Consider the following 19,688-nt stretch of genomic DNA (forward strand, 5'->3'; position numbering starts at 1 on the left):
TGTGTGTTGTGGTGCACACACACTTCACTCACAGGCTTGGACCATTCCGTCAGTGAAATGGTTGAACTCTTTGGTCTCATAATTTTTCAAAGATGGTCCAGATCACACTACCAGCCAGGGATCATTTTAAGGCAGTCTTACAAAGTGGCAGGAGGATTGACCCCAGATAAGCGGCAGACCTAGGGGAAACTCCGGGTCTTTCCCCAATGGCCTGAGTGTCCTGAGCAAGTTACTTAACATTTCTGAGCTCTGTGCCCACCCCTAGAAGATGGGGATAATGACAGGACCTTGTAGGATTGGTATGAGAATAAAACTAATGGTAAAAATGCTTAGCCCAGTGCCCAGCACAGAGTAGTGCTCAACGACATGGTTGTAATTACTAACATGTGCCAGGCAGTTGCTGTGACCTTATTGTTGTTGGGAAGATTAGATGTGCTGATGCTTGGATGGCCCCTGGTGAATTCCAGCTCCTCCCTTCCAAGGACAGACTATTTCAACAAATCTGTCGCTTTAGCTGACAGCATCAATGCTTAAGCCTCTTCTCAACCCAATGGGTTCAATCTGACTTTCAAATCTGCCCTGCCACTGGGCACAGTGCTCCAGGACCAGACTCGGAGCCCACTTCACCCTCACTGCAGGAGGGACACAGGCTCCCTCTGGCTGTTCTCTCTCTCTCACTCTCTTTCTCTCTCTCCTCCTCCTCTCTTCATGTGAATATATAGGTGTGTACAGATTATATATATACAGAGGGTGCAAAAAATGTATATGCATTTTAAGAAAGAAAAAAACTGTATTAAATTGATAATGCTCAAGTCGCATTTCACTTCTGCAATTGCAAGAGATGCTCAGTGACTGGTACCATCTTCTGTTATTGGTGTATCTTGAATATCACCATTTTAATACAATTTTATTTCATCTCTTAAAATGTGTATACTTTTTTTGGCCCTCTGCATAAAATCGCAACTCTATCTCTCTGTCTTTCCCAGTCTCTTTCTGTATCTGTCTCTGTCTCTGTCTCTCTCTTCCCATTCTCTCTTCTGGACCCCAGAAACCAGAGGTGGGAAGCCAATTCCAGTGGGCAGGGCTACAGAAGTCTGGGCTTCTCCATGGACACCACCTGCCTCTCCACATTCCCCACCCAGCACCCTGGCTCAACCAGGCTGTGGTCTCTCTCTCCTTCTTTGTGCCCCACCTTGCCTGGTCAGAGCTTCCTAAAGGCCCGTTTGGCTATAAAGCCCTGTTGACACAAATATATAAACAAAAGAGGAGGGCTGGGGACAGAGCTCGGAGGTCACTGGCTCAACCCAAGGCAGCCTACTTGTGGAACTGCCCTGTGGGCCAGGCTTCTGAGAACACAGATGAGGACACTGTACCTCAGCCCAGCTTCTGGGAGAAGCAGGAGGAACCCACTTTTCCCCTCCCCTGTCTCTTCCCACCTCCTTTCTTTCCTCCCAACAAATATTTGTTGAAAGTTCCATAAGGATGAGGCACCTCCACAGGCATCGGGAATCCAGACCAAAAGAAGACAGAGGAGAGCCCTATCCTCAAGGGACCTCTGTTTGTCCCCAAAGAGTGATCATGCTCCGTCACTTGGAGCATGATGTGGCCACAGCCCTGGTGGCTGCTCTGAAAGGGTGGGGCAGTGCCCTGGGGAAAGAGGCCTAGAGGGGGCCCGGCTTGCCCTCAGGCCAGGCAGAGAAACCCACATGTGCGGAGACCCTGTGCTCAGAAGACACACAAAGAAGGAAGCAGACTAGATATGCTATAGCCTTCTAGATATGCCTGGAGCAGAGCTAGGGTGAGGTGAGGGGAGAGAGGCTGGGCGCGGAGGGGCACCCAGATGCACACAGAGCATTTTCCTCTGTGCTTTGCTGACACCGTGTGCTGGCCCTGAGCAGCTGTTGCCATCCAATGACAGATGCCACCTCACAGATGAAGAAACTGGGGCTCAGAGGCTCCCTGACTTGCTCAAGATGATCCAGGCAGGTTTGGAGGAGCAGTTAAACCTCTGAGCCTGAGCCCCGTCCTTGCCATGGGGACCAGGATAACTTGCACGGCCCCACCTGAGCAGAGTTGGGAGGGAGCCACCCAGGTGGGCAGGTGATGCGAGGGGCTTACCCTGGAAAGCTCCTTTGAGTCAGGAAGTGGGGCACTTCCCCCTGGAGGGACAGCTGTAGAAGGGAGGGTGTTGTCCCTCCCACTTTCCTCCCTCTTCCCTCTGGTTAACAACCCAGCAGGAGCCCCTTCCACTGGGCTTCTCCCATGTCCCAGGACCTCATCCACTTCCCCTGAGGATCCTGTGAGATGGATGTCACTGTTCTCAGGTGCAGACAAGGACATCACGGTAGTCCTAGCAGACCTTATTCAGGTCACAGAGCTGGCCTGTGGGAATCAATTAGCAAGCCCTGAGCCAATTCTCTTTCCTGGGACACGTCTGAAAGGGATTTCTGCTGAAGTGAGGAGTTCCAGTCCCCAGTTCTACCTCCATCCACTGGGCCCCAGTCTTGTGTCTATAAAGTGATACAACATTATGGATCCTACACACAGGACTTTGCCATCGTGCTGCTCTGCCGAGGGTACAGGCTTTGCTGTTGGGAGCACAGAATCTCCTGACCACCCTCTCAATGTGTGACCTTGGGCAAGATCCAGGCCTCTCAGAAGGCCACACTCCTCCTCGGTGACATGGGGATAAGGAAGCCTGTCCTGCCCACCAGGGTTGTCATGCAACTCAAGTAAGCCCCTGTCTGCAAAGCAGTCTTGGAAACCGTAGAGAATCATGGGAGTAGCAGAATGATAGGTCTCATTTTCCCCAAGCTTGCTCACTTGTTTTCCATGAGGGTTCTCTGTGAGGTGGCCTCAGGACAGCCTTGTGTAACTAGTCTAGTAATCTAGCTCAGGCTCAACAGAATGGGGTAACTTTCACAGGGTCACCTCGCTATAGGGGCAGTGCCAGTACTTGAACCCAGGCCTGACTGACTCAGCCTCCCTCAGGAGGCATCATCTGTACATTTCTTTTTCTTCTTAGGCCATGAGCTTCCTGCAGAAGGAAGCTGTCTTGTCTTCTTTCACACAGTGTGGCTCATCCTTGGTGCTCATTGAAATTTAGTTGAGTAACTGTGTGAATGAATGGCATTATCACCTCATCCCATTGGCTGACTTGCTGGTGTCTCTGCTTCTCTTCCTCAGGGCCTCCAGGTCAAAAGGGGGCCCCGGGCCTTCCTGGCACCCCAGGTCTGCCAGGGCCACCTGCTGAGAAGGGAGCCAAGGGGGCCACGGGACGCGATGGAGCCACAGGTACTAGCCTCTGTCCCTGGCCCAGCAATTTTTTTCTCCTCCTTCTCCAGGCTTCACCCTGACTTCACCTTTCTCTTGCAGGTCCCCCAGGACCCCAGGGCCCACCAGGAATCAAGGGAGAGGCCGGTGAGTAGGGGCCTGGTGTGTACATGGGGTACACAGGTGTGCACATTGGACTGCAGACCTGGCCCCCCTCCAGGGTCTGGACACCTGGGGGTCTGTGGGAGAGGGAAGGCCTGCCTAGTGTGAGCCTCCGGCTGGGCTGAGATGTGGCTCCGAGCTCCCCTCTGTGCTGGAGCTCAAGGCTGTGAACTCTCTAGGGAACATCAGACTCCTTGGTCCAGCATGGACTCTGGAGTCTGACACATCTGCCTCTGTCACAGACTAACTCTGTGCCACTGCAAAGGTTCTCTTATTTTTCTGAACCTAAGTTTCTTTATCTGTACCCGAGAGAGCAGCAGAGGCTGCTGGGGGGATCAGAGACAATGATCCAAAACTCATGATTGTTGCTGGGAACATGATTGTTTTCATTTTTTAGGCTATAGCCTAACACTGCCCAGCCTTATAAACAGGAATGCATGGCCTGGTCAGAGAGTGTGGGGGACCCAGAGCTGTCCCCCCAGGGCTGGGGGAAGACCCAAACATGGAGTCCTCTGCACTCTGCTGCTCCCACCCCACCTCCATTTAGGCCCTCTGACTTCCAAATCCCCAAAGGCATCGAGGACGCTGAGATATAAAGGTGCAAAAACAGTAAGGCCTTTACCAGAAAGAACAGATGAGAGGATTTGTAAGGAGGGACAAGGGACAGGAGTGATAGAGCCTCCAGGCTGCTGAGGTAGAAAGAAAACACTAGTTACAGAAAGGAAACTTGTTTGTAGGACATTTCTTCTTCCAGGAACTGATTTTTAAAAAGAATTTAACAGAAACGATCCCAAAGAGCCGATTGTTCCAAGTCTCCAGCAGGGGTTTTCCAAGAAGGTTTCAAAGGGGCAGGATAAGCAAACAATAGGAAAGAAAGTTTGTGGGGCATTGAAGGCGCACACACACCCACGTGTTCACACACACACTCACGCCTGAGCCCACGTTTGTGCACATTCTCCCTCACATGCTCACACAATGATCACACTTGTGCACACATATGCACTCACATGTGTTCACATACACTCATACACCTCCTGTACAACCACACACACTCACACACACTCAGGCTGTGGGAGCTTAGAACAGGCCAGGCTTCTTCAGAGGGGGGTCGATCTCTCTCCCCTGCTCCCAGCACTCACCAAAATGGAGCCACTGAGAACTGCTTAAAAGGGCAAGCCAAAAGCCTGAGCCAGTCACTTCCTCCAGGAGGGAACAGAGTGGGGTCTCCCCCTCTCTGCAAGACTCGAGGGCATGCTCTAACAGAGGGCTCACAGCAGGGCTATGTAATCTAACTAAAGCCAGGCAACACTTCCTTCAGCCCAAATCCTCCCTGGAACCCACATACATAGAGCAGATCCACGAAGCAGCCTGCCATGGCTCTGTAGGGAGTGTGGAGCCCAGATCCCATCTGTGCCTCCCCTGCCCGAGGAAACCAGGACAATCTCCTATAATCCAGCAACTCATCCTTCACTTCCCTCCATGGAGCCACCCACTCTGCCTCCCCACCTCCCCCAGGGTCACCCAGCATCTCAAGTCTATCCTCCACACACGAGCCTGGGCCTAGTTATGATCCAGGGTATGATTCAAACAGGGTCACCTATCTCTGCAGTCTGTCCTCTATTGCCAGGCAGGCTGCACTCCCAGGCGCTGTCCCAGCCTTTGGGAAGATGGCTGCTTAGTCTGTTTTGTGTTGCCCTAACAGAGTACCTGAGACTGAGCATTTTATACAGAAAAGAGGTTTATTTAGCTCACAGTTCTGCAGCCTGGGGAGTTCAAGACTAGGTGGCTATAGCAGGTGGCTTCTAGTGAGGGCCTTGTGCCATGTCAAAACATGGGTGAGATGGAAGGGGACCAGGCCTGTGTGAACAAAAAACAAGCACAGGAGAAAGCTTCACTGTGCAAAGAGAAGTGTCAAGAGAGCAAAACTCGCTCACTCCCACCAGACAGTGTTAATCCGCCATGACCCAAACACCTCCCAACACGGCCACACTGAGGACCAGGCTGTCAGTATAGGGACTTTGTAGGGGACACGCTCAAACCACAGCAAGAGCAAACACTGTCAGGAACCACCCGGGATCTTCCATATGCTAACATGTGTGTGTGTGTGTGTGTGTGTGAGAGAGAGAGAGAGAGAAGGGGGGGAAGAGAGATCGAAAAGTAGGGGGATCTACTGGGCACCTTGCCCATCTTAGGGGTTCTAGAATGTTGGCTGATGGACAAGCTTAGGCCACAGTGAGCTCTTCTTGTTCTTTTTTCCTTTTTCACAGGCCCCCATGGACCCCAGGGCACACCAGGGAAGCAGGGAGCTCCTGGTAATTGTGCTTTCTCTGCTTGGGACCCTCATGCTTCACCCGAGGCACTGAGGCAGCCTTCCCATCCTGTCTACACAACCCCAGTCCTCCAGCCCCACTGTACCTCATCAAGACCACCTGAGCTAGCACCCCACACATCCTCTGGGGACCCCTTGCCCTTGCCCCCCCAGTGCTTTCTGCCTTTGCCTGGCATTCTGTCTCTAGGAAGACAAAGCGAGACCCCTCACTGACTGTTCTCTTACAGGCACCCCAGGACCCCAGGGAGAGAAGGGCAGCAAAGGCGATGGTGGTCTCATTGGCCCCAAAGGGGCACCTGGGATAAAGGGAGACAAAGGAGACCTGGGCCTTCCAGGTGAGGACCATATTGTAGGGTCAGTGCTTGTGGGAGGCCTGAGGGAGCTGGGGTAGGGTGTCTATTCAGAGACCCCTGAGAGCAGGGCTGTGCTCCATCTACCTGCAGCCACAGAGCACCACACACAGTCTCCTCTCTCCAAGTGAGCACAGGGGAGCAATGTGAGAAGAGAACAGCATCCTTCTAGGTGATGCTGGGGACCCACAGGGAACGGCGAGGGGCAGAGGGGCTGGGCCTTCGGTGGGCCTTGGGAGGCAGGGCAGACGGTCTGGAGGGGAGGAGGAGGTTGAATGTAGGAGAGGGGCCCCAGATAGCTAGAATCTTCCATTGATGATAGCTGCAGTCTCATCACTGCAGCAAATCAGTGATGCCACCATGGCAGAGTTCCCGGACAGGCCCAGTGCTCCTCAAGCTACTTGAGTGTGTGCTCAGATGCAGGGAGGCACAAGGGTCTGTTTTGGATCTGGGTGATCTGGGTGATCTGATCTTGCAGGCCTAGGCACCACACTTAAGAAACACTGGCTTAGGGGCTCTGCACGTCCTGGCCTCGTGCAGTTCCAGAGCCTCTCCTCTGGGGCACAGTGGAACCAGGCAGACTTAGTTCCCTCCCTGCCCTGCACCTGCTCACTTGTGTGACTAGCGCATTAGTTCACCCTTCTTAGCTTTCATTTCTTCACTTCAGAAAAGAATGGTAATTAAACTATGCGTACCTTTGTAGGACTGTGATAAGGATTAAAGATCATGTTTTCAAACTTCCACATGGTAGGCACTGAATACACAATAACTATTATTAGTAGTAGTGGTAGTAGTAGTAATAGTAGTTATCTTGTAAAGTAAAAAGGGAAGGACAGCAGTTCCAAGATCAGGCAGATCTTTGTTCTGATGTGGCTCACTGGCTGTGTGACCTTGGGCAAATGACTTAACTTCTCTGAGCCTCAGTAAAAAAAGGATGATTATAGTAATATGACCATTAGCAAGGATTAATTAATAACCAGAGTATAAGACATAAAAGATTTGTGACCCTCTACCTGGCAAATAGGAATTATTTACATTATAAGAAACCAGGAACACTTGCCTTCAGGAAAAGAGCTCTCAGCAGGGATATGTTGGCCATCCTGAATATTTGAAAGGCCTCTGTGGGAGGGAAATGGATTTTCTCTGAGTAGTGCCCAGAAGAAGAATGAGGACCAATGGGCAAAGGCTGTAGGAGGACCAGTTATGCTGAGGCAAGGCTGGGAAAACAATTCAAACCTGGGGTTGGCCCATGATGAAAGGGGTGGACATGTGTAGCCCCTCCTAGGAGGCAGACAGGGGCTGCAGAATCCTCTTTGGCAGGGATGGGGGGGATCTTTGTACCAGACAGATGGTTGGGCAGTTGACTTGTGAGGATAGTTCCAAAGCCCGTGCTCCACTGCTCTCTCTGTAGAAGGGAAAGGGAGACCTGGACTTTCTCAAGGTGCCCCTGCCAGCCCCAGAGAAGGGGCCAGAGCCAGGCCTTTGCCCACTGGGTCTGAGCCACACCATTTCCCATCCCATGCTCGCACACTGCCACAAGGAGCGTATGGATCCACCCAGACTCAGGCCTGGAGACGCTGTGGTCAGTTCCTCTGAAATTGGAACTCCCTCCTACCCTTCCTCTTCCCAAATTTCCTCTCCCAAGAGCATGAGGTCTCTCTTGCTGGCAGGTGAGACCTGACCCCAGAGGTGCTCCTCCCTCCAGCAAATCAGTGAAGCCACATGACAGAGTTCCTGGACAGGCCCAGTCTCCTCTCTGCACCACTTAGCCAGGGTTAGAAAGTTTTGAAGAAATAAGCAGCTATGCTTCCTCAGTGGCAGCCAGCGTCTGGTCCTCACACTGATGTGATATTGCCCTACTTCCCCAAGTCGTCCCTTTCTATGGGGACATAGAAGTTACAGCAATGCAGAAGCACCAGACTACTCTGAAGTAACCTCGCACGACTGAGGAACTGCCTGTTGCTTGATGGTCCTGGGCAAATTCCTCCAGGGAAACAATTCCCAGTGCCTTCTAACAGCTGCCATGGGACCCCTCTCCAAAGTGGAAAGTCCGAATGGCCAAGAATGGCCAAGAATGGCCTTGCCTGCTGTTTGAACCTTCTGCTGTTAAAAGAGACCTCATTTGTAACAAAGTTACTTACGATTGCTTGGTTTTCATCAAGCAAGAGTCATTCTCCCAAAAGCCATTCATCTCCAAGATGAATCTCCAAGCCCTGAACCTAACTTCACTCAGCGCACAGACCCAGAATGGCTTCCTTCTGCCTCTCCTCCATCGCCTTTCCTAATTCACTGGAGAGAAGGCTGGCGGCAGGCCTCTCCAGCTTCAAAATTGCCAATATCATAGATGGGGCAATAAATGCCTTTAACAAAACTCCATCCCATCAAGCCTATTTGATAGCCTACAAGGTTGCTCTGGGCTGAGATATTCTTTAGACCTCCCCTCCACAATGCTCCTTGGGCGTGGAATGGAGCATTCACACTTCAGCAGCCTTCTGAGTCATGGCCGACACAGAACTGCTGAGAAGTGAGGCCTGCTTGGTGAGGCTTGTGAGCCCCTTGCAGCTACTGCCTGATGGAAAGAAGTCACAGAGCCTGGGCCCTGCAAGGAGCCTCCCTTGATTGATATGCATTGGACACTTGCAGGAAAGGAGGGGGGGGGGGAGACAGAGGACTCAGGAGAAGACAGGGTAAGACGCGCCCCAAATGCTGATAACAAGTGGAAGATTTGAAATCCTGGGTACCAAGAAAGCCTGTATCTGAACTGGTGGCAGAAACATGAGCCACTGTGATCATTTTCTCTCTATCAATGCCTCAAAGTTGCTATTCTCAACATTGAAGATCTGCTTTCTGGAATATTCAGGTTTGAAAGGCTTTAAATTTCCAAAATGCAGACACTAAAATGAGCCAGATAGTGCTAGTTGAGTCTGAGTTGTGGGCCCTCCTGAGGGAACCAGGGCTATGCCAGGTCACCTTGCCACCAACTTCCCATGACTTTAGATCTTGTCTCTGGGGCAAGGCAGTGTGCTCCTTCAGGGCCCCAAGTAAGAGCTCAAGGAATGCTGGGTTTGCAATTTCAGAATGTTGGGAAGTGGCTGAGTGGGACTCACTAGCTGGGTTTGCCCTCCTTTCATCCCTGACCTGGACTCTTGGTTTTCTAGGAAACAAAGGGGATGTGGGCATGAAAGGAGACAGAGGAGTCATGGGCCCCCCTGGAGCCCAGGGGAGTAAAGGTGACTCAGGGAAGCCAGGCCCGCCAGGTAAGAGGCTGCATGGTCACATCCAATGACCTGGAGGTATTTCCTTTCCTTCAGGTAGGCTGAGCCCAAGGGAGAAAAAATTCCTAAAGGTTCTTCTTCATTTTAGGTTTGCTTGGTTCTCCTGGAGTCAAAGGAGATCAAGGTAAGAACTGTGGGAATCTGGGCATCATTCCAGCTACCACTGTCCCCTAGCAGAGTTAAGGTGGGGACCTGACTCCACCATTTTTTATTTCATTATATATTAACTCACAATACCTGAAACTTCTTAAAATCCTGGTCCCTCCTAAGAGAAACAGAGTGGCCGGCAGGGGGAGAGCTTAACTGATGTTCTTCTTTAGACCTTCACCCCACTTCACTGTCCTGGGCGTGCAGCTGGACATTTACACTCAGAGTTCCTAAAAAGTCCCCAAGTCCCAGACCCTGCAGTAGGGATGCATAAGTCACTGAGACTAATTTTCCTCCCACTCATGGGGCTAGGTCATGGCTTCTAAAGAAAGCAGGTAAGAGCTGCCAAGGGGACTATCAGGTGTTAGAGGATTCATGTCAGGCCCTCTGCTGAGCACCCCCACCCTGTGGTCACCACTTACCTTTCAGGACAACCAGGAGCACAGGGTGTTCCAGGCCTTCCTGGTGCATCAGGACCCCCAGGTGCCAAGGGTGAGCCTGGCAGCACTGGCCTCCGCGGGCTGACAGGTGAGGTCCCAGCTCCTGCAGTGGGCATGGGGAGTGATGTCTAAAGACCTACCCTGCCCAGCCCTCATGCCCTGTGTGATGTCTGTTGTCAAGGACTGCCGGGGATTCCAGGGAGTCCAGGAGTCTCGGGCATGAAAGGAGACAAGGGCAACCCAGGTAACAGAGGGTATGGGAAGGTGGGTGGTTGGGATCACTGGGTGGCAGGAGGCACAGGGAAGAGAACTGCCTCCCAGCAGGCCCACAGAGGAGGTAGAGAGTGTCTGGGTTCCCTAATGATGGAGGCAGTCTCCCTGCCGGAATCTCTTTGGGCTGGAGGGTGGAGAAACCCCTTCTAGTGCATTGTCCTAGGGGTACAGCTGGCAGCACTGGTCCACACCAACCAAACTCACAAGACTGTTTTATAAACCATCCTGCCAACCTAGTTAGATAACACACCATCATGCTGATTTAGTCTAGGTTACAAGCCCTTGTATCAATATAGTCTGCTTCCTAAACCATGGCACCAGTTAGTCCAAAAAGTTCAGGTCACTGTGTTAAATGCTAAGATGGCCTCAGACACACAGGGTGGTGCAGGGGACAGAGAGGCTGTTGCCTGGCAACGCAGGTACACTGCATGGAGAACTGCTGTGTGCCATTTGGAAAGCCAGGAGCAGGCAGAGGTGTGGGGCGGGGGTGATGGTGGTGGTGGAGGTCATGACATACGGCTATGTGTCTGCCAAGGATGGCTGTGGACACCTGGCCTCTCCCCCTCCTCTGTCTAAGCGGAAGGTCATGCTTATATCAGGCCACCTGGATGCCTCTCCCTGGGCCATGCTACAGACCCACACCAGGCTGGTCCTTCACAATTCTAAATGATTCATTTGTTCACTCATCACTACCTCTTGGAATCCTGCACACTGGGCCTTGGGGTTTTCCTGAAGATAGTTGGGAGCCACAGCAAGGGCAGTTCTTTCCCTGTTTCTGTCCTTCTAACTCATCCAACCTCAGAGCCATTTTCATTTTCATAGATTGCATATAAGTATAGGTGGGTCCCTGCTACCCAATCCCATATAAATACCACCTGAAGGCCGCCAGCAAGATCTTATCATGGGAAAGTCTCCACTGAGTCTCCATTGAGACTCCACTGAGTCTCCATTGAGTTCCCATTGAGACATTGAGGTATGGTGTCAGATATCCCTGACTTTTTGCTGCACTTCCTGATCTTATAATTCCATCTTTTCCAATTCCTGAACTTAGGGTGCTTCTGACTTTGGTGCCTGAAGTTTTCTTGTTCCTGACTTTTCTGCTTGGTTTCATGGACCTCCTTGCTTTCAGCCCTCATTTACAAATAGCAGCTGCCCTCTGTCCCCACCCCTATTGCCAAACTAATGGTTCCTGACTAAGCAAGAGTACAGAGGGTAAAATATGAATTTTTACCCCCAGGGGCACTACACATACTCTCAGGGTCCAAAGCCTGTCTTTTGGCAGACTGAGAGTAGGAAGTCTTGTCCTGCACTCTGTGTGCTGGGGGGGAGGGGGGGTTGCATAAGAAGAGCTGCTACAGGTCTCAGGCAGCCCATGTCAGTCCAATGAGACACACACTCCTGCTAGTGCTATTTTACAGTAAGTTGCCAAAAGTCAAACAGTGAGTGTTTGAATCTAGGCCCAGCTGACCCAGGGCTTAGGGTCTTGTTTACTGCACTCTATCCTGGGGTCTTCCTCCCCAGGTACCCTCATCAGGGAACCCTGCCGAGTGACACCTTCTCCCTCCATCCCAGTTTAGCAAGTCAAAGTAGAAGGCATCAGTTTCTTCTACTCTTAGGAGAAAACAAGAAGCTCTCGGGCCCTGTAGTAGTAGCACCTAGTTATTTACCCAAGACCCCACACCCACTTTAGCGCAGAGACCCTTGGCCAAGATGTAAGGGTCAATTTAACTCCATCCTCAATGTGTATCTATTGAGCACTTTTATGAGGTTCTCCATTAATCAGTATTCACAAATTCTAGGGGTTACCCCTTAATGCTGGCTGCCCGAGTAAATGACACTTTCAATTTGGGGCATGTGATAATTACTATTTATCCAAAACTGCTTAGGTTGCTAAACCAAGTCCAAGTGTTTGCCTCAGCGCAGTAGCTGATAGCCCATGCAGACATCTCAGAGGGGAATTCCAATGGGGCCATAATCTGGCCAATCTTATATGTCATCCTGGAGTCATGGGCTAATGAACTGCCAGAGAGATTAGATTTTATAATTTCTGAAGTGAGATAGGTAGAGTGTGCAGTGGTGGTGGTGGGGGGGAGCCAGATCTTCCCATCGTGGAAGACAATGCGGACTTGTCAACGTCAGGGTGCTGGTATTCCCCAAACTAAAGCTGCTGTGGTGATTGTCCAGATTTGATATATCAAACCAGGTTTTCAAACTGATGTGTTTTCCTTTTTTGTAAATAAAATCATTAATCTCTCAAGAGAATAACTATGATAGATGAAAACAGAAACATTATAGTGCATTGGCTTGACCTAGGTAACAGCTAGATTTCATTATGGTGCATTAATTATAAGACATAAGAGATCCTTTTTCTATCACCAGTGCCTCTGGGCCAGGAACTGTGCTTGAGACTTGACCCAGGATCTTAGTTCATTCACCCACACAGCTGAGTTTTATCATCCCTACTTTACAACCAAGAAAACAACAGTTCTGAGGGGTTAAACCCTTTGTCCACAGTCTCACAGGTAGTATACACTGAATCTGGAAGTTAACTTCCAAATCTGAGTCCAAAGCTGGGCTTTTCCAAATTTTGTTGTATAGAAGAACCTGGAGTGTGCGACTCAATAGAAAATCAGACTTGCTCTTCTTCCTCCCTCACCTCTTACCCCATGATAGACTTGTAAACCCTGACTTGGTCATCAGGCCCTCCTACCTCCACAGTAGTCACTGACCCCACTCCAGCCCATTTAGGTGAAATGCTTCCCCTTGTTTGCACTTCTTCAGGGAGAGAGTCCATCTCATATTCAAGAAGGCAAAAAGAAAATTTCTTCCATTCTGCTAAAAAGATAAACTCTACATTTTACTAAGTAGGTCATTATACCCCATAGAGCAGTGATTTTCAACCAGTGTGCCATGAGATGATTTTAGGTGTGCCGTGAAAATTTTCAGTTATCATTAATTAAATTTATTTTTGAAAGAAGTTTCAAGCACAGTCAATATATTCTTTTTATTTACTCTTTGTTGAATATAATTTAAATGTGTCACAGAAGTTTAACTACAGGTTCAGGTGTGCCATGGGATTAAAAAGATCGAATCGGTAGTGTAGAGCTTTCTCCAGGGGTAATTTCCTTCACCAATTAGAAACAGGCTCTTGTCCAAGCCCCAAGACGTAGTTTTTCTAACTTTTTCTCTTTCAAAAATTGCAAATGAATAATCAAAATATAGCTCTTCATCCCTTAGCTACTTTGAAAAGTAACATTTATCTGGAGGTAAGGACTCTACTTCAACCTGTAATCATAGCATATCTCTTTTTACCATTTCTTCCTCATGAAATGACAGCGATGTTAGACGCGGCCTAAACATTTAAACTCCAAACTACCAAGCTGGTTGGAAATTATTTTATCGCATTGGCTGTTATGTCTAAACTATAACACTTTGAATTCTCTATGTCCTTTTATTTTCTTCTTGGGACAAACCAAAATACAAACAACTTGAAATCTATTTTCTCAACTGTATTCAAAGATGTTTTATTTAAAGATAAGCAACAAAGATAATCCATAATAGCAATTAAGCCTTATATCATGACAAGAATTTCCCAGTTAATTCCATTCCTCATATCCAAGTACTGAGGCAGTCTGAGAATGTATTAAATTCTACCAAGCCAAAGTACTAAATTATCACTTATAAAAAACTGCCCCACTGTCCTGTAAGAATCTTCTGCTTCTCTTAGCTTCTCGGCTGTCTGGCCCTGCCCCCACAGATGGTACCAGGCCCCCATAGGTCATCTGGAATGCTGCAGGAAGTTACAACTTCTCTTGGTCATGATCCCAAGAAAGGGCCCTGAAAAGGTGCTCAGGAAATCCAGGGGTTGAAGTGGGAGGCAGGAAGGAATTTCCCCCGGGTGACTGCAGTGAGGATGACCCAACTCAGTGCAGTCTCTGTGATCATCATGGGCTCACGAGACATTTGGCTAAGGCCAGGCTTGTGTCTTGGAAGAGAAATAAATCAAGGGCCTGGCCATGAGCACAGATGCTCATGAGGTGCTGCCCGCATTCTGTCATCACCTTCCAGGTACTGTCACTTGGTAGTCAATACTGAGCTTGTATTTTCCCCAGGTTCATGTAACTATCTGGGGAGTCCTATTTCTCTGAAATAAAATCAACATTGGCCCTTAAAATCAAAATATGAATACCATGATATTGCTAAATGAACAAGTTATTATCGCACAGTGACCCAGCTGGGTGCTGGGGACAGTGGGTCTTGCATGAAGGTTTACTGAATAAAAGGGATGAGTGACTGGAAAGAAGGAAGTAAAGGAGGAAAGAGGGAAGAAGGGAAGAGGGAGGGAGGACGCTTCACATTCAGTGCAGATAGGATTGTCACCAATGGTTGCAGTTTTCATCTTCTGGTCATGAGACCCGTTAGCCACCTGAATCTTCAGCCACACTGACGCCGAATGAAATAAACCAACAAACATTTATGGAGCATCTACTATGTGTGAGAACCCCCAAAGCTCCCAGTGGCCACTGAGTCCCCTTCCCATTCCTTTGGAATTCAAGATAATTTTATTCTCAAAATATTTCTCAATTCCCTTCCAATAAAATGTGACTGCAAAGAAGGGAACTAAAGTTAGACACCAAGTTGAGTTATTGGTGGACAGGGTGAGCCCATGAGTCTGGGGTCTATCTAACTGGGCGCTTGCCCAGCACGCTGCTGTTCCACCCTGACGCTCCCACCTCCTTTGGTCTGTGGACTGTCTTCTCCTTTTATGCAGCAGTCGCAGAGAACCAGTGTATCTTTCCATCTGCATTAATCAGACAAAAGGTAGAGGTTGTCTTAGATTAAAAGTGTCTGATATCTGAGTTTTATTATCTCCTCCCCCCCTTTTTGTTTTGATCTTAGGATTTCAAGGACAGAAAGGAACAAAAGGAGAACCGGGAGTACCAGGTAAAGAAAGGGCTGGCTTTGTTTGACTCTCCCAGCACCCTGACAGGGAGGCCTGCCTGCTTGGAGGGTAGGTCTTGTTGACTTTGATTACATAGCTGTGACCTCCCCCCAAAATTCAGGCTTAGACTCCAGGGCTCTGTCACACAAGCCTTGATTTCTTCCCTGGATGACCTAGGGGGATGATGGGAATTTGGGGTCCTGAGGCATATAGGCTGTGGGGCAGAGACTCAAGGGGTAACAGCCTTGGCCTGTGCCGCTGCTATGCAGCTGTGCAACCATCCTCTCCAGCCCCAGGTCATCCCCTCATGTCTCTGCTGTGGTCTACTTTCCTGTTCTTCCTGGCCCCAGCCCCTGCCCTGCAGAGCTCAGCAGAGGCTGCACAGCGTCTCTGGTCTTCCCAACAGCCCTACCCTTTCAGATGCTAAAGCAAAATTTCTCAGACAAATTCCTTGAGCACCTTTGCTTCCTCATGAGCTGGATATTCTATTATTATTCTAATTTACTAATGAAGATTTTAAGGCTTAGACACATTCTAGCAAATTCTCAAATTGGCTACAACTTCCATTCAATTACATAATCTCAGAAGGACCAGCCACCTGTGGGAACCTGCCAGTTTCTTCTACCTGCATGTTCTCAACAGCACTAGGTGGGGGGTTGGCAATCAGAGCAGCCCCAGATGGACCAATGACATAGGCTGAACATTCACACCACTCATTCACCAAGGAGACATGGTGGTTAAGGATGACTCACTCATTGAACGCCAAGGCTTTTAGGTTGCCCTTGGGGAAGCAGGGTCAGGCATCCCAAAGGGATGGTCTTCCTCCTCTCAGGCCTTGCAGGCACGAAGGGAGAACGGGGACAGCCTGGGCTGGCAGGGCCCATGGGAGCACCTGGACCAGCTGGCCAAAAAGGAAACCCAGGACTGAAAGGTAAGCCTCCATTTCTGATCTGTGGGTTCTTAGGAAGGGTGCTGTTTTAAGAGGTTTGAAGGTTTTCAGGACCCAGGAGAATGGAAGTTTACTACTCAGTTGACATGTCTTGTGCTGGGGATTGCACACAGCAGTGAATAAGGTACAACCCTGGGCACTGAAAGGCAGGTGTGTAATCTGCACATGAGCCACGCCCATCCATGCCCCGATAGTTTTCACACCTCTTACCTGTCCAACATCCTCACCAATCTAACCTCAATCCTTCCCGATGTACCTTAGGCCCATTTCTCCTTGCTAAACTGTTGCTACCCATGGCACACCCAGTCCCCACGATGACAGGTCACAGGTGAGGCTGCAGGTATCTTGCAGACCTCCCCCCCTCATGCCTCCTCCCACTCCCCAAACCTGGCAAATGAGAGCAAGAAATCTTGGTGGAGTTTCCTTCAAACTGTGTGGGTTTTTTTCTCATGACAGGATCTCCTGGACTGCAAGGAGTAAAGGGAGAAAAAGGTGAAAAAGGTAATTGCTGTTCCTGTTGCCTTTAATCTGTGCTTTAGAGTCAATCCTGTACTTGAAATTTGTGTGTGTGTTAGGGAGTTCTCAGAGAAATTCCTTCTTTGGGGGAAAAGCTGATGGACTCATCCCTTGAATAAGCCTGCACACAGGCACAGCACGGCAGTTTCCCTCCCTCCTTCCTTCTTTTCTCTTTTCCCTCCTTCCCTCCATCCTCCTTCTCCCCCTCCATTCTTTCCTTCCTTCCTTTTGCTCAGCTTCTCTTTTTTCTGTCCATGAGATGTGACAGACATGGTCTACAGGACTTGCAAACTGGCCACAGAGACACCTGCTGCGATAGCCTGGTGCCCACAGGCTCAGGTGCACCGAGGCTACATTCTAGGTTGTGTTGGTGTCATAAAGTGGGACGTTCCAGGCTCCAGTGACAGCCAAGCAGAGGGGTTTCTTTTCCATAGCTATGTGTGTGCCCCAAATGGAAAGCTAGAGTCTGCATTGCATGAGGCCTCCAGTGCTGTCCTGGCCTCCCTACATGGGTTTTTCCACCCAGGTGAATCCCCGGTCTCCGTCAGGATTGTCGGCGGTAGTGTTCGAGGCCGGGCTGAAGTTTACTATAACAGCACCTGGGGGACAATTTGTGATGATGGCTGGGATAATCTAGATGCCACTGTCTTCTGCCGCATGCTGGGTTACTCCAGGGGAAGAGCTATTACCAGACAGGGAGCTGGTAAGTAGATCATCAGCCAGGCACCTCTTGATCTGAGCTGCTGAAGTGGCATTCTCTCTGACACTCTTTGGTTGGAAGTGACTCAGTGTGGTTTGGGTTAAAAGAAAAGTATTGGTTTAAGCATCCAAAAGTTCAGCAGCTCAGGGCCCCAGGCTTATATGCTCTCAGTTTGTCAACTCCAGCAGAAAGGTGGCCATCCTCTCCAGCAGGGAGACTGAAGGTCTCCTGGGGTGCTGGCTGGCCGGCTTGGGCCAAGGTCGGCCCCATCTTGGAGTCAGAATGCCGCACAGCAAGGGTGTTTGGCGGTTGGGGGAGGGGTGAGAGGGTGTAGCTGGGCTGCTGGAACTGAAGAATGGGAAGAAGGCACAGGGCAGGCAAACCCAGACTTCTCTCCAGCTGTCTGTAAACCAGCAGCCGGATTATCCAGCACTCTCGGCTACAATCATCTTTAAAAAGGTGAAAAGGGAAGAGAAAACAAGTCAGAGCAGGGATCTACTAAAATCGGTCTGGTGAAGGTGCCCTGGAGTGCCATTACTCGGCTTGTGTTTTTCAGCCAAAGTTTCAAACCTCCAGTGAAGGAGTAAGTCCTTGGGGCTGAGCCCTTTTCTTTAGCCATAAAAGCTGGCTCAGCAGGGGATCTGTTTCCCCTGCTTCTAACCTAGGGTGACCAGATTTTAACATCGGTAAGGGGGGACAACATGGGGGGGGCAGGGCGGGGAGGGGCAGGGGAAGGGACAGGGCAGGGCCTAACAATAGTGCAAACTTTGATAAGCAGTTCTCGATAATCACTTCTCAGCAATTATTTGTTATTATTACAGTTTAACATTATAAAATTAACAAAAATAATATAAAACTCATATTCTGGCAAAACCACCACATGGCAGCCGAAAACCGTATATTCCCTTCTTGTTCTCCCGCCTGTTTGTGCATTCTTTCCAAAAATCAGGACTTTTTTAAAACGCCGCAGGATGCAGGACAAATTGTTGAAAAGTGGGACGTCTGGTCACCCTAGTCTAACCTCAAAGGCTCACTGCCCTTACCCTATCCCAAAGCGAAGACTAGCTTTTTCGTCTGAGTCCAGTTGGACTATAAATCCTTCAAAATATATTTTTTCCTCATGTCGATTAAGCTTCTGTAGGTTAAGCCATATTGTCGTGTAAATGACTGTAATGAAATAATCCAACTCTTTTCAAGTGCATCAGAAGGCAGGAGCTGGGGAGAGGTATGTCTGCTTCAAAGCAGGGAGCGGCATGGGAGAGGCACGCAAGGAAGGTGCACGCAGCTGCAGGGAAGAGCAGATTCTGGGTCAAATCGTGTGGGAATTAAATATTAAATATTTGCATAAGACTTTTGTCAAAGGGTAGAGAATGGGAGAGAGGCAGAGTCATTATAAAAGACCAGACTAACCATCAGCATGTTGGGCCTGAATTTGGCGTCTACCCCAATGGAAGCACAAATGCGGCTGCTTTGCTTTCATTCTCACCTCTCTCTCCAGGCACTGGGCAGATCTGGCTGGATGATGTTGCGTGTCAGGGGACAGAGAGTACCCTGTGGAGCTGCAGGAAGAATAGCTGGGGCTCTCACAACTGTGTCCACGAAGAGGACGCAGGTGTGGAGTGCAGCATCTGACCTGGAAGCCCTCTCCGCACTCTGCCCCGAGGTGTCTGCCGGCTCACACATGGGAAGGCAAAGGCTCTTTGTGGGGTTCCCTGGAAACAGCTGAGCAGCCTCAGGGGAAGGTCATTAATAAAGTTCAAAGTGCTACCTAGCACCATCACAGGCTATGGCTGAGCATCATGGCGTTAGTACCTCCCACCCCTTCCTGATACGCCCACCTGGGGCACAGAGCATTGCATCAAATTCTCTCATGGCCATGCACATAGGGACAGGGGATCCCAATTTATAGCTGAGGGAGAGTGGGGGTGGATGATGCAATGCAGAAGGTGAGGGTCACCTGTAGTCAAAGTTAGCCTTGATGTCTCTCTTCAACCATTCAGACATAGCATCTCTCATGGCGCATTCTCCATCCAGCATTGGAGATGCTCACCGTATTTTTGGCTGCCCAGCAAATTAAGAGGTTGGCTTTGGCAGTTGGTACCACACTGCATAATAAATATGATCATGCCTTTAAGCCTAAAAACTAGTTCTCATTAGGATGTAAGTTCCAAAAATGGAACTTTCGTCTTTTTGAGCCGTCCCTGTAGGGGTTCAGTAAATATCTGTTGAATGAATGACTGAACTAAGCCACGAAGGTGAAGGAGTTCATCCTGAGAGACAGCCTCCCATCACTCCTGTCATGGATATGTACTCTCTGAGTGGGATCGCACGA

The 19,688-nt window shown here is 49.6% G+C and overlaps 1 protein-coding gene across 1 annotated transcript in view; it reads left to right on the top strand.

The window, feature by feature from the left end:
• MARCO (macrophage receptor with collagenous structure) overlaps positions 1-19,141 on the top strand; it is a 44,231-nt gene extending 25,090 nt beyond the window's left edge. The window contains exons 5-17 of the mRNA XM_003792650.3: positions 3,187-3,294; positions 3,376-3,420; positions 5,703-5,747; positions 5,992-6,099; positions 9,273-9,371; positions 9,478-9,513; positions 9,966-10,064; positions 10,158-10,220; positions 15,149-15,193; positions 16,024-16,122; positions 16,597-16,641; positions 17,183-17,359; positions 18,855-19,141. Coding sequence (XP_003792698.2) covers positions 3,187-3,294; positions 3,376-3,420; positions 5,703-5,747; positions 5,992-6,099; positions 9,273-9,371; positions 9,478-9,513; positions 9,966-10,064; positions 10,158-10,220; positions 15,149-15,193; positions 16,024-16,122; positions 16,597-16,641; positions 17,183-17,359; positions 18,855-18,988 — 1,103 coding nt within the window. The 3' untranslated portion in view covers positions 18,989-19,141. The remainder of the gene's footprint in view (positions 1-3,186; positions 3,295-3,375; positions 3,421-5,702; positions 5,748-5,991; positions 6,100-9,272; positions 9,372-9,477; positions 9,514-9,965; positions 10,065-10,157; positions 10,221-15,148; positions 15,194-16,023; positions 16,123-16,596; positions 16,642-17,182; positions 17,360-18,854) is intronic.
• Positions 19,142-19,688: the final 547 nt, after the last annotated feature.

Source organism: Otolemur garnettii, unplaced genomic scaffold (genome assembly GCF_000181295.1).
Source record: "Otolemur garnettii isolate 467f Iridium unplaced genomic scaffold, OtoGar3 scaffold00059, whole genome shotgun sequence".
NCBI classification, from domain to species: domain Eukaryota; kingdom Metazoa; phylum Chordata; class Mammalia; order Primates; family Galagidae; genus Otolemur; species Otolemur garnettii.